This window comes from Nerophis lumbriciformis, linkage group LG37, assembly GCF_033978685.3.
Source record: "Nerophis lumbriciformis linkage group LG37, RoL_Nlum_v2.1, whole genome shotgun sequence".
In the NCBI taxonomy this organism is placed as follows: Eukaryota; Metazoa; Chordata; class Actinopteri; order Syngnathiformes; family Syngnathidae; genus Nerophis; species Nerophis lumbriciformis.
The window spans coordinates 13,182,217-13,197,181 of NC_084584.2; the positions used below are offsets into that span (position 1 = coordinate 13,182,217).

A 14,965-nucleotide genomic window follows, 5' to 3' on the forward strand; every position below is an offset into this window, starting at 1 on the left:
AATTTTTGAGAGGCTTAAAAAAATGTGTTGCTAAATGATCGCCAAGTTGGCAGCACTGATCCCTACTGCCAAGTCTTCTTATTCTCTGGCAGACCAGATGAATGTAACGCACGAGCTGTGTATTTCTATTTATGGGTTTAATTACTCTGGTATCTTTTTGATCAAACTTCCACCAAAATGTTTTTGTATATCGTGGCGTAACAAACTAGCGTGTCATTCCTTGTAACGTAGAGTGCAAACAAGCGTCGGAGAATACCACTTTCTACGGGGCCAAGGAAAGTTGCGAGTGCGAGCACTTTGATAAAGGTGATGAGAAACATGTGGTGTTAAAAACGACGTCAAAATCTGTGGGGCGTAAACTTTAAAAAGCCTGTTTCCTGGCAACTATTACTGTCCAAGATGTCCATTCTCAATGACATGATAGTCTGTAGACAAAATGTCATTTCATATTCATGATTTACATGACAACCTATTAAACAATTTCATTACCTTTTTGTTATGATGTCATGTGAACATATCCAAACTATTTCGCAATCAAAGATAGATTGTTTCCACTGACTAAATGTTTTTGATATGCAAGAATACAGATTATCTTTCAAGTTTTATACCGTATTTTTCAGACTATAAGTCACAGTTTTTTTCATAGTTTGGCCGGGGGTGCGACTTATACTCAGGAGCGACTTATGTGTGAAATTATTAACACATTAGCGTAAAATATCAAATAATATTATTCAGCTCATTCACGTAAGAGACTAGACGTATAAGATTTCATGGGATTTAGCGATTAGGAGTGACAGATTGTTTGGTAAACGTATAGCATGTTCTATATGTTATAGTTATTTGAATGACTCTTACCATAATATGTTACGTTAACATACCAGTTGGTTATTTATGCCTCATATAACGTACACTTATTCAGCCTGTTGTTCACTATTCTTTATTTATTTTAAATTGCCTTTCAAATGTCTATTCTTGGTGTTGGCTTTTATCAAATAAATGTCCCCAAAAAATGCGACTTATGCTCCAGTGCGACCTATATAGGTTTTTTTCCTTCTTTACTATGCGACTTATACTCCGAAAAATACGGTACATAAATATTTACACAGCGGGGCGGGCATAAGGTGTCGAGCGCCCCCTAGAGCAGTGTTTTTCAACCTTTTTGGAGCCAAGGCACATTTTTGTTCATTGAAAAAATGCGGAGGCACACCACCAGCAGAAAACATTAAAAATGTAAACTCGGTTTTTGATTATTGACAGTCAAAAGTCATTGTTGCAATTGTTGGATATGAATTCAAACCATAACCAAGCATGCATCATTATAGCTCTTGTCTCAAAGTAGGTGTACTGTCACCACCTGTCATATCACCCCCTGACTTATTTGGAATTTTTTGCTGTTTTCCTGTGTAGTGTTTAACTTCTTGTCTTGCGCTCCTATTTTTGTGGCTTTTCCTGTTTTGTTGGCATTTTCCTGTCGCAGTTTCATGTCTTCCTTTGAGCGCTATTCCCCGCACCGGCTTTGTTTTAGCAATCAAGACTATTTCAGTTGTGCGGACGCTATCCTTCTTTGTGTGGAAATTGTTGATTGTCATGTAGTATACGAATGTACTTTGTGGACGCCATCTGCTCCACACGCTGTAAGTCTTTGCTGTCGTCCAGCATTCCGTTTTAGTTTACTTTGTAGCCAGTTCAGTTTTAGTTTTGTTTTCCATAGCCATCCCTAAGCTTCAATGCCTTTTTTAGGGGCACTCGCCTTTTGTTTATTTTTGGTTTAAGCATTAGATACGACGTGTACAAAGCAATTAGCTACCTGCTGCCACCTACTGATATGGAAGAGTATTACACCGTTACTCTGCCGAGCTCTAGACAGCAGCGACACTCAATTTGCAGATTATAATTACTGGTTTGCAAAAAATATTTTTCACCCAAATAGGTGAAATTACATAATCTCCTTCGGCACACCAGACTGTATCTCACGGCACACTAGTGTGCCGTGGCACAGTGGTTGAAAAACACTGCCCTAGAGGTCCGTGAAAAACATATGTGAGCGCTTTGAGTAGTCGATAGAAAAGCGCTATATAAATCTAATCCATTATTATTATCATGTTTCTCAGCTGAGGTCTGCAGTTGTAATACACTTTTCCACCACTTGTGGCAGTAATGACAATATCAAACAGAAGAAGTCATAGAAAAGTTTCGCAAGCGCAAAAATTATGACTAAGCAGTGAAGCTGTATTTTCATTTGCACTTTAATTTTATTGACAGTTTATTTAAGAAGCATATATATTATTTATATACGTTGGAATGTATTTATTTTAGCACTTGGGTAATTGTATTCACTTTCATTTTTCAGCAGTTTCTTTTGCAGTACATTTAATTAGTATTTGTTTTTCGTAATCTTTGTGATTACACATTTCCATATCATTTAACAAGGTTTATCCTGTTAAACTGTAAGTAGGTTAGATATAATCATTGAAAATACTTAGATAAGTCATTCAGTGTTAATATTTGAGTGGGCCGGGGGACCTGTGCAGTGGAAAAGTTGGGCCCAGAGGTGGAAAAGGTTAAGAACCCCTGCTTTACAGCAAGGGTGCGGCCCGCAGCTCGTTTTCTAATGTTCTGAAAATATTACTACTAAAAAAAACATTAAAAAAGTTGAAATGTTGACACGAATAAAACAAAGCTGCATTTTTTTCTTTAAAACAGCCATTGCTAAAAAAAAGATAACAATGAATCAAAATCAGTGTTTAAAGTTAAAGTTAAAGTTAAAGTACCAATGATTGTCACACACACACTAGGTGTGGCGAGATTATTCTCTGCATTTGACCCATCACCCTTGATCACCCCCTGGGAGGTGAGGGGAGCAGTGGGCAGCAGCAGTGGCCGCGCCCGGGAATCATTTTGGTGATTTAACCCCCAATTCCAACCCTTGATGCTGAGTGCCAAGCAGGGAGGTAATGGGTCCCATTTTTATAATCTTTGGTCTGACTCGGCCGGGGTTTGAACTCACAACCTACCGATCTCAGGGCGGACACTCTAACCACTAGGCCACTGAGTAGGTCACTAGGCCACTGAGTAGTATGAATTATCGAGCTATTCTCGACTCCCAATTACTTCACATCAAAGTTCCACTTTGGAGGGGAAATATCGCATATTTTGTTTTTTGACATAAAACTTTTTTTTCTTTCTTTCAAAAAAGGCATAAAACATAAAAAGACATTTAAACTTGTATCGACAAATAGATCTAAAGTTGATGTAGCGATTTAAGCATTGATTTAACAAAATTAACATATGAATTACTTTTAAAACTTTAAAACGAGGATAGGATTTTTTTCTAGGGGTCAGGAAGTGAGTCGGGGTTGTGTGTGTGTGTGTGTGTCTGTGTGTCTGTGTGTCTGTAATGATTGCACCTGCTGCCAAGGTTTATTTTTTTACGCGTATAGATTTTAACTGGGTTCCTAGGTAACACAAGTTGTAGGGGGACGGGTTTAAAGGAGACACAGTACAGGAAGTGAGTCTAGATTGTGTGTGTGTAATGACTGTACCAATGCTGCAGTTTATTTGGCGCATTTAGATTTTAGCAGAGTTCCTCGCTAACAGTTTGTAGGGGAAGAATTTAAAGGAGACACAGTACAGAAAGTAAGTCGGGTTTGTACCTGCTGCCAAAGTTTATTTTATGCGAATAGATTTTGATGCAGGTTGTCGGGGGAAGGGTTTAAAGAAGACAGTACGGGAAGTGAGTTGGGGTAGTGTGTGCGTGTAATGATTGTACCTACTGCTAAAGTTTGTCTTACACATATAGATTTTTAACTGGGTTCCTAGTTAACACGGGTTGCAGGGGGAAGGGTTTAAAGAAGACACAGTACAGGAAGTGAGTCGTATTGTGCATGTAATGATTGTACCTACTGCTAATTTTTACCTTACACATAGATTTTAACTGGGTTCCTAGTTAACACAGGTTGCAGGGGGAAGGGTTTAAAGGAGACACATTACAGGAAGTGAATATAGTGTGTGTAATGATTGTACCTGCTGCCAAAGTTTATTTTTACGCGAATAGATTTTGATGCAGGTTTTCGGGGGAAGGGTTTAAAGGAGACACATTGCAGGAAGTGAGTTGGGGTATTGTGTGTAATGATTGTACCTGCTGCTAAAGTTTACCTTACACATATAGATTTTAACTGGGTTCCTAGTTAACACGGGTTGCAGGGGGAAGGGTTTAAATGAGACACATTACAGGAAGTGAAGATAGTGTGTGTAATGATTGTACCTGCTGCCAAAGTTTATTTTACGCAAATAGATTTTGATGCCGGTTTTCGGGGGAAGGTTTTAAAGGAGACACAGTGCAGGAAGTGAGTCAGGGGTGTGCGTGTGTGTGTGTGTGAGTGTGTATGTGTGTATGTGTATGTGTGTGTAATGATTGTACCTCCTGCTAAAGTTTATCTTAAACATAACGGTTTTAACTGGGTTCCTAGTTACACAGGTTGCAGGGGGAAGGGTTTAAAGGAGACACATGAAGATAGTGTGTGTAATGATTGTACCTGCTGCCAAAGTTTATTTTACGCGAATAGATTTTGATGCAGGTTTTCGGGGGAAGGGTTTAAAGAAGACACAGTACAGGAAGTGAGTCGCATTGTGTGTGTAATGATTGTACCTACTGCTAAAGTTTACCTTACACATAGATTTTAACTGGGTTCCTAGTTAACACAGGTTGCAGGGGGAAGGGTTTAAATGAGACACATTACAGGAAGTGAAGATAGTGTGTGTAATGATTGTACCTGCTGCCAAAGTTTATTTTACGCGAATAGATTTTAATGCAGGTTTTCGGGGGAAGGGTTTAAAGGAGACACATTGCAGGAAGTGAGTTGGGGTAGTGTGTGTACTGATTGTACCTGCTGCTAAAGTTTACCTTACACATATAGATTTTAACTTGGTTCCTAGTTAACATGGGTTGCAGGGGGAAGGGTTTAAAGGAGACACATTACAGGAAGTGGAGATAGTGTGTGTAATGATTGTACCTGCTGTCAAAGTTTATTTTACACAAATAGATTTTGATGCCGGTTGTTGGGGGAAGGGTTTAAAGGAGACACAGTGCAGGAAGTGAGTCAGGGGTGTGTATGTGTAATGATTGTACCTGCTGCTAAAGTTTATCTTAAACATAACGGTTTTAACTTGGTTCCTAGTCAACACAGGTTGCAGGGGGAAGGGTTTAAAGGAGACACATTACAGGAAGTGAAGATAGTGTGTGTAATGATTGTACCTGCTGCCAAAGTTTATTTTACACGAATAGATTTTGATGCAGGTTGTTGAGGGAAGGGTTTAAAGACGACACAGTACAGGAAGTGAGTCGGGATAGTGTGTAATGATGTACCTGCTGCTAAAATGTATTTTACGCATAATTTTAACTGGGTTCCTAGGTAACACAGGTTGCAGGGGGAAGGGTTTAAAGGAGACACAATACAGGAAACGAGTCTGGCTAGTGCATGTAATGATTTACCTGCTGCTAAAGTTTATTTTACGCATGTCAATTTTAACTGGGTTCCTAGGTAACACATGTTGCAGGGGGAAGGGTTTAAAGGAGACACAATACAGGATGAGTCTGGCTAGTGCATGTATTGATGTACCTGCTACTAAAGTTTATTATACGCATGTAAATTTTAACTGGGTTCCTAGGTAACACATGTTGCAGGGGGAAGGGTTTAAAGAAGACACAATAAAAGGAAATGAGTCTCGCTAGTGCATGTAATGATTGTACCTGCTGCTAAAGTTTATTTTACGCATGTAAATTTTAACTGGGTTCCTAGGTAACACAAGTTGCAGGGGGAAGGGTTTAAAGGAGACACAATACAGGATGTGTTGGGCTAGTGCATGTAATTATGTACCTGCTGCTAAAGTTTAATATACGCATGTAAATTTTATCTGGGTTCCTGGTTAACACAATTTGCAGGGGGAAGGGTTTAAAGGAGACACAATACAGGAAATGAGTCTGGCTAGTGCATGTAATGATGTACCTGCTGCTAAATTTTATTATACGCATGTAAATTTTAACTGGGTTCCTAGGTAACACAGGTTGCAGGGGGAAGGGTTTAAAGAAGACACAATAAAAGGAAATGAGTCTCGCTAGTGCATGTAATGATTGTACCTGCTGCTAAAGTTTATTTTACGCATGTAAATTTTAACTGGGTTCCTAGGTAACACAAGTTGCAGGGGGAAGGGTTTAAAGGAGACAATACAGGATGTGTTGGGCTAGTGCATGTAATGATGTACCTGCTGCTACAGTTTATTATAGGCATGTACATTTTAATTGGGTTCCTAGGTAACACAGGTTGCAGGAGGAAGGGTTTAAAGGAGACACAATACAGGAAATGAGTCTGGCTAGTGCATGTAATGATTGTACCTGCTGCTAAAGTTTATTTTACGCATGTAGATTTTAACTGGGTTCCTGGTTAACACAATTTGCAGGGGGAAGGGTTTAAAGGAGACACAATACAGGAAATGAGTCTGGCTAGTGCATGTAATGATGTATCTGCTGCTAAAGTTTATTATACGCATGTAAATTTTAACTGGGTTCCTAGGTAACACAAGTTGCAGGGGGAAGGGTTTAAAGGAGACACAATACAGGATGAGTTGGGCTAGTGCATGTAATGATGTACCTGCTACTAAAGTTTATTATACGCATGTAAATTTTAACTGGGTTCCTAGGTAACACAGGTTGCAGGGGGAAGGGTTTAAAGGAGACACAATACAGGAAATGAGTCTGGCTAGTGCATGTAATGATGTACCTGCTGCTAAAGTTTATTTTACGCATGTAAATTTTAACTGGGTTCCTAGGTAACACAAGTTGCAGGGGGAAGGGTTTAAAGGAGACACAATACAGGATGTGTTGGGCTAGTGCATGTAATGATGTACCTGCTGCTAAAGTTTATTATACGCATGTAAATTTTAACTGGGTTCCTAGGTAACACAGGTTGCAGGAGGAAGGGTTTAAAGGAGACACAATACAAGAAATGAGTCTGGCTAGTGCATGTAATGATGTACCTGCTGCTAAAGTTTATTATACGCATGTAAATTTTAACTGGGTTCCTAGGTAACACAGGTTGCAGGGGGAAGGGTTTAAAGAAGACACAATAAAAGGAAATGAGTCTCGCTAGTGCATGTAATGATTGTACCTGCTGCTAAAGTTTATTTTACGCATGTAAATTTTAACTGGGTTCCTAGGTAACACAAGTTGCAGGGGGAAGGGTTTAAAGGAGACACAATACAGGATGTGTTGGGCTAGTGCATGTAATTATGTACCTGCTGCTAAAGTTTAATATACGCATGTAAATTTTATCTGGGTTCCTGGTTAACACAATTTGCAGGGGGAAGGGTTTAAAGGAGACACAATACAGGAAATGAGTCTGGCTAGTGCATGTAATGATGTACCTGCTGCTAAATTTTATTATACGCATGTAAATTTTAACTGGGTTCCTAGGTAACACAGGTTGCAGGGGGAAGGGTTTAAAGAAGACACAATAAAAGGAAATGAGTCTCGCTAGTGCATGTAATGATTGTACCTGCTGCTAAAGTTTATTTTACGCATGTAAATTTTAACTGGGTTCCTAGGTAACACAAGTTGCAGGGGGAAGGGTTTAAAGGAGACAATACAGGATGTGTTGGGCTAGTGCATGTAATGATGTACCTGCTGCTACAGTTTATTATAGGCATGTACATTTTAATTGGGTTCCTAGGTAACACAGGTTGCAGGAGGAAGGGTTTAAAGGAGACACAATACAGGAAATGAGTCTGGCTAGTGCATGTAATGATTGTACCTGCTGCTAAAGTTTATTTTACGCATGTAGATTTTAACTGGGTTCCTGGTTAACACAATTTGCAGGGGGAAGGGTTTAAAGGAGACACAATACAGGAAATGAGTCTGGCTAGTGCATGTAATGATGTATCTGCTGCTAAAGTTTATTATACGCATGTAAATTTTAACTGGGTTCCTAGGTAACACAAGTTGCAGGGGGAAGGGTTTAAAGGAGACACAATACAGGATGAGTTGGGCTAGTGCATGTAATGATGTACCTGCTACTAAAGTTTATTATACGCATGTAAATTTTAACTGGGTTCCTAGGTAACACAGGTTGCAGGGGGAAGGGTTTAAAGGAGACACAATACAGGAAATGAGTCTGGCTAGTGCATGTAATGATGTACCTGCTGCTAAAGTTTATTTTACGCATGTAAATTTTAACTGGGTTCCTAGGTAACACAAGTTGCAGGGGGAAGGGTTTAAAGGAGACACAATACAGGATGTGTTGGGCTAGTGCATGTAATGATGTACCTGCTGCTAAAGTTTATTATACGCATGTAAATTTTAACTGGGTTCCTAGGTAACACAGGTTGCAGGAGGAAGGGTTTAAAGGAGACACAATACAAGAAATGAGTCTGGCTAGTGCATGTAATGATGTACCTGCTGCTAAAGTTTATTATACGCATGTAAATTTTAACTGGGTTCCTAGGTAACACAGGTTGCAGGGGGAAGGGTTTAAAGAAGACACAATAAAAGGAAATGAGTCTCGCTAGTGCATGTAATGATTGTACCTGCTGCTAAAGTTTATTTTACGCATGTAAATTTTAACTGGGTTCCTAGGTAACACAAGTTGCAGGGGGAAGGGTTTAAAGGAGACAATACAGGATGTGTTGGGCTAGTGCATGTAATGATGTACCTGCTGCTAAAGTTTATTATAGGCATGTACATTTTAATTGGGTTCCTAGGTAACACAGGTTGCAGGAGGAAGGGTTTAAAGGAGACACAATACAGGAAATGAGTCTGGCTAGTGCATGTAATGATGTACCTGCTGCTAAAGTTTATTATACGCATGTACATTTTAATTGGGTTCCTAGGTAACACAGGTTGCAGGAGGAAGGGTTTAAAGGAGACAATACAGGAAATGAGTCTGGCTAGTGCATGTAATGATGTACCTGCTGCTAAAGTTTATTTTACGCATGTACATTTTAACTGGGTTCCTAGGTAACACAAGTTGCAGGGGGAAGGGTTTAAAGGAGACACAATACAGGAAATGAGTCTGGCTAGTGCATGTAATGATGTACCTGCTGCTAAAGTTTATTATACGCATGTAAATTTTAATTGGGTTCCTAGATAACACAGGTTGCAGGAGGAAGGGTTTAAAGGAGACACAATACAGGAAATGAGTCTGGCTAGTGCATGTAATGATGTACCTGCTGCTAAAGTTTATTTTACGCATGTACATTTTAACTGGGTTCCTAGGTAACACAAGTTGCAGGGGGAAGGGTTTAAAGGACACACAATACAGGAAATGAGTCTGGCTAGTGCATGTAATGGTGTATCAGCTGCTAAAGTTTATTATACGCATGTAAATTTTAACTGGGTTCCTAGGTAACACAAGTTGCAGGGGGAAGGGTTTAAAGGAGACACAATACAGGATGTGTTGGGCTAGTGCATGTAATGATGTACCTGCTACTAAAGTTTATTATACGCATGTACATTTTAACTGGGTTCCTAGGTAACACAGGTTGCAGGAGGAAGTGTTTAAAGGAGACACAATACAGGAAATGAGTCTGGTTAGTGCATCTAATGATGTACCTGCTGCTAAAGTTTATTTTACGCATGTACATTTTAACTGGGTTCCTGGTTAACACAATTTGCAGGGGGAAGGGTTTAAAGGAGACACAATACAGGAAATTAGTCTGGCTAGTGCATGTAATGATTGTACCTGCTGTTAAAAGTTTATTATACGCATGTAAATTTTAACTGGGTTCCTGGTTAATGCAGGTTGTAGGAGGAAGGGTTTTAAGGAGACACAATACAGGAAATGAGTCTGGCTAGTGCATGTAATGATGTACCTGCTGCTAAAGTTTATTTTACGCATGTAGATTTTAACTGGGTTCCTGGTTAACACAATTTGCAGGGGGAAGGGTTTAAAGGAGACACAATACAGGAAATGAGTCTGGCTAGTGCATGTAATAATTGTACCTGCTGTTAAAGTTTATTATTATACGCATGTAAATTTTAACTGGGTTCCTAGGTAACACAAGTTGCAGGGGGAAGGGTTTAAAGGAGACACAATACAGGATGAGTTGGGCTAGTGCATGTAATGATGTACCTGCTACTAAAGTTTATTATACGCATGTAAATTTTAACTGGGTTCCTAGGTAACACAGGTTGCAGGGGGAAGGGTTTAAAGGAGACACAATACAGGATGTGTTGGGCTCGTGCATGTAATGATGTACCTGCTGCTAAAGTTTATTATACGCATGTAAATTTTAACTGGGTTCCTGGTTAATGCAGGTTGTAGGGGGAAGGGTTTTAAGGAGACACAGTGCGGGAAGTGAATCAGGCTCGTGCAGTGGTTCTCAATTAATTTCTGTCCCCATCTTTTTTTGTTGTTTATGCTCCAAGTGGTCTTAGACCGCCTATTTGGTCCGGTCCTGTGTTGTGTTGTGTTGGAGCACAAGACACGAACTAGCAGTTAAAAAGGGACTAAATCTGACTTGACTTTAGTGCTTCTCAAATAGGGAGGGGGCCCACTGGGGACTTGGGGATGGGGGGGTATATATTGACACAAGCAGATAATAAAAACATCAACTTCACGATGAGGGCCATTAAAAATGTCCCTTAGGGGGCGTGAGATGGACATAATTGAGGACCACTGCATTAGTTGCAGGTGTGTTTGCTTGACTCCCAGGCCTGCTGTGACGTCATCACACTGACAAGCTTGGTTATTGGGGTGGGGGGTCTTTAGTGCAGGACGCAACAGGTGTGTTCTCAGGTGTGTTCCCACCCTGCTCGTGTTGGCCACATTTACCTGGTACACGGACGCCTTGGGTAAGTCTAGGCACACGGTGCAGCAGAGCACAGAGTACAGTCTCTCCTCCAGCTTGCCGGACTCCCCCTCGGGCACTTTGCTCCTCTTCTTGGGCGGCTCTTGCGCGTCGGCGTCGCCGGGCCCCTCCGCCTGCGCCTGCCGCCGCGTCCCGACCTCCTCCTGCATGGCCTCGGCCGCCGCCTCCGCCGCCGCCCCCCCGGCCCCGATGTTCAGGCCGGCCGAGGAAGAGGAGGAGGAGGAGCCGGGCGCGACGCCTACGTCCCCGTCGTCCATGGCGGCGGTCTTCTAGAACTTTCCGGAATATTCGGGGTTAGCTTGGGGGCTAGCTGGCTAGCTAGCCGCCAAGCTAACTGTCACCTGACAGCTAGCTGGCTAGCAATAGCGGGCTAACAGCCGTGTTATTATTTATAATGTTAATAATAACGATTAGGGTTAACTTTCAGTCGCTTTAGTGAACGCGTTAGGATGCGTCGGTTTATGTTGAAAAACAAGCAGTTTGGCGGACTTACAAGCTTAGCAGGCTAGCTAGTAGGAACAAAAACAATTCTCAGCTGTTTGCTTCTCGCTCCGTGCCAGGAGTTCACCGGCGGCCCGGTTCTGCTCGGCTCGGCTCGGCTGTCCGTCTGTCTGCTGTATGTATCCGGTGGCGGATGTTGTGTTGAAACTGCTCTCTGTGGCTACACTATGACCACCATCTTTGTTTTTCTCCCCCCCCCCCCACCTCTCTCCCCTGCACGCTCCTTCCTACGACCTAAATTGTTCGTTATTCACAAACGGCGGCTCCGGTTTAACGTGCACTAACGAGTAAGCGCCGTGTCGGTTCGCCCCGGCGGACATCGGGAGCAGTGAGCTGACAGCGGAATGTTTTTGTTGTGCCAGATGACTTGGGGGTATTTAAAGAGTTGGCCAGGGCGCATGCGCAGTGGGCTTGAAAGGTGACCAAAGTGAGTCAGGTGACCAATTTTTTTAAAGCCGTCCCTCAAAGAACGCTGCCCTTTGTAGTTGTCCGACGTCTTTGGCGTGGACGCACGAAGCACGTTTGATGACGTCATGCCTGTAATGCGAACACTTTGTTTTTTTAGGGGCATGCACTTTGTGTGTGTTTGTGTTTGTAGGAACATGTACTTTGTGTGTCGGATCATTCACTGTTTGTGTGTGTGTGTGTGTGTGTGTAGGAACATGTACTTTGTGTGTCGGATCATTCACTGTGTGTGTGTGTGTGTGTGTGTGTGTGTGTGTGTGTGTGTGGAAGCATGCACTTTATGTTTGTGTTTGTGTTTGTAGGGACATGTACTTTGTGTGTCAGATCATGCACTTTGAGTGTGTGTGTGTGTGTGGGGGGGGGGGGGGGAACATGTACTTTGTGTGTCGGATCATTCACTGTGTGTGTGTGTGTGTGTGTGTGTGTGTGTGGGGGGGGGGGGAGCATGCACTTTGTGTGTGTAGGAACATGTACTTTTATGTTTGTGTGTAGGAGCATGCACTGTCGGATCATACAGTGTGTGTGTGTGTGTGTGTGTGTGTGTGTGTGTGTGTGTGTGTGTGTGTGTGGGAGACCATGCAATTTATGTTTGTGTTTGTAGTAACATGTACTTTGTGTGTCGGCTCATTTACTGTTTGAGTGTGTGTGTAGGAACACGTACTTTTATGTGTGTGTGTGTGTAGGAGCATGCACTCTGTGTGTCGGATCATTCAGTGTGTGTGTGGGAGCATGCACTTCTTTTGTGTGTGTGTGTGTGTGTGTGTGTGTGTGTGTGTGTGTGTGTGTGGGAGCATGCACTGTGTGTGTGTGGGAGCATGCACTTTGTGTGTGTGTGGGGGGGGGAGCATGCACTTCTTTTGTGTGTGTGTGTGTGGGAGCATGCACTGTGTGTGTGTGTGTGTGTGTGTGTGTGTGTGGGAGCATGCACTTTGTTTTGTGGGAGCACACACTTTGTGTGCTTGGGAGCACGCACTGTGTGTTTTTGTGTGTAAGAGCATGCACTTTGTGTGTGTGTGTGGGTGTGTGTGTGTGTGTGTGTGTGTGTGTGTGTGTGTGTGTGTTTTGATTGATTGAAACTTGTATTAGTAGATTGCACAGTACGGTACATATTATGTACAATTGACCACTAAATGGTAACACCCCAATAAGTTTTTCAACTTGTTTAAGTCGGGGTCCATGTTAATTAATTCATGGTATAAGAGCATGCACTTTGTGTTTGTGTGTGTTAGTGTTGTCCTGATACCAATATTTTGGTACCGGTACCAAAATTTATTTGATACTTTTCTAAATAAAGTGGACCACAAAAATTGTCATTTATCATTCTGTTATTTAGTCACCATTATTAAGGACAAGCGGTAGAAAATGAATTATTAATCTACTTGTTCATTTACTGTTAATATCTGCTTACTTTCTCTTTTAACATGTTCTATCTACACTTCTGTTAAAATGTAATCATCACTTATTCTTCTCTTGTTTGATACTTTACATTAGTTTTGGATGATACCACAAATTTGGGTATCAATCCGATACCAAGTAGTTACAGGATCATGCATTGGTCATATTCAAAATACTCAAGTGTCCAGGGACATATTTCCTGGATTATAAACATAATAGAATTTTTTTTTTTTTTTTTTTTTAAAGTGAAAGATGTTGTGATGCCAAAAAATATTGATGTATTCATAGTAGTATCGACTAGATATGCCCCTGTAGTTGGTATCATTACAGTAGATGTCAGGTGTAGATCCACCAATGGCGTTTGTTTACATTGTGATGCTGGTGAGCTACGGTGTGTAGTGAAGCATGTTTAGCTATTCCTCGTCCTGCAGGGATGATACTTGTAAGAAACTTACTTTGTCGCCATGGAGGCGAGGATTAGTGATTTAGAAGTAGCTAAAACACTGCCGACTGCGGCTGGACGTTAGCCGTTAGCTAGCTAGCCATGTCTTAAAGCACCTCTTCCTGAGGGCGTTTCAGTGTTATAACTTCACCTTTTATCTTTAGTTTTTAAGCCAAAATGCATCCCTTCTCCCTTTTCTGTCTACACACTGTCTGCTTGTAAGTACTCCGTGATTGTGCGCTGCCGAACATGCTCGTCTGCTCGTAAACCAGCAATGTCATGCACTTTGTGTAGGAGTGTGCACTTTGTGTGTCGGCACATTCCCTTTGTGTGTTTGTAGGAGTATTCCCTTTTGTGTGGTGTGTGTGTAGGTGTATTGACTGTGTGTTTGTGTGTGTTTGTAGGAGTGTCCATGGTTGAAGCAGGACAGTCCTTGAAGGTGAGTGAACAAAAGGCTGCCTTATTGCAAACATGTCAAGAGGAGCCTGAAGGGCCCCTATAGGGAATGTGCTGGGGGTGTGGGGTGGGGCTGGTGGGGCAGGAAGTGTAAAGTGTCAGCTGTGGTTTATGAGGAACATGAGCAACAAACACTATTGAACCAGTCCTTACTTGGACTTGCACCTTCAACTTGTTCTACATTTGAATTAGTATTTACCTTCAAGGACCTGCAAGCAAAATCTGTTGGCTTCCTCGATATAAAGTTTCAATCTGTGTCCCAATTGTTTGCTACAAATATTTTTGGTATTAACGTTTTATAACTTATAACCTGCCCCATATTATAGTTTTTATCTTATTGTTTTGTAACAAGCCCCATATTATAGTTTTTATCTTATTGTTTTATGACTTATTACCAGCCTCATATTATAGTTTAGTTATTAACATTTTATAACTTATAACCAGCCTCATATTATAGTTTTTATGCTATTAAAGTTGTATGACTTATAATCAGCTCTGTTATAGTTTTTGTTATTGTTTTATGACTTATTACCAGCCCCATATTAGTTTTGTTACTAACATTTTATAACTCATAACCAGCCTCATATTATAGTTTTTATGCTATTAAAGTTGTATGACTTATAATCAGCTCTATGTTATAGTTTTTGTTATCGTTTTATGACTTATTACCAGCCCCATATTATAGTTTTGTTATTAACATTTTATAATTTATAACCAGCCTCATATTATAGTTTTTATGCTATTAAAGTTGTATGACTTATAATCAGTTCTATGTTATAGTTTTTGTTATTGTTTTATGACTTATTACCAGCCCCATATTATAGTTTTGTTACTAACATTTTATAA

At 41.0% G+C, this 14,965-nt stretch overlaps 2 protein-coding genes across 3 annotated transcripts in view; one reads left to right on the forward strand and one right to left on the reverse strand.

Moving 5' to 3' along the window:
• The window catches only part of zftraf1 (zinc finger TRAF-type containing 1), a 28,901-nt gene extending 17,103 nt beyond the window's left edge, over positions 1-11,798 (reverse strand). The window contains exons 1-2 of the mRNA XM_061930901.1: positions 11,354-11,798; positions 10,824-11,135 (exon numbers count right to left, since the gene is read on the reverse strand). Coding sequence (XP_061786885.1) covers positions 10,824-11,117 — 294 coding nt within the window. The 5' untranslated portion in view covers positions 11,118-11,135; positions 11,354-11,798. The remainder of the gene's footprint in view (positions 1-10,823; positions 11,136-11,353) is intronic.
• fabp3 (fatty acid binding protein 3, muscle and heart) overlaps positions 10,791-14,965 on the forward strand; it is a 53,481-nt gene continuing 49,306 nt past the window's right edge. The window contains exons 1-2 of one of the 2 annotated variants that reach the window (XM_061930902.1): positions 10,791-10,843; positions 14,068-14,102. The gene's annotated coding sequence lies outside the window, so the exon portion shown is untranslated. Of the gene's footprint in view, positions 10,844-11,332; positions 11,477-14,067; positions 14,103-14,965 lie in introns of those variants that run through there. The other variant, XM_061930903.1, reaches the window with a different exon arrangement.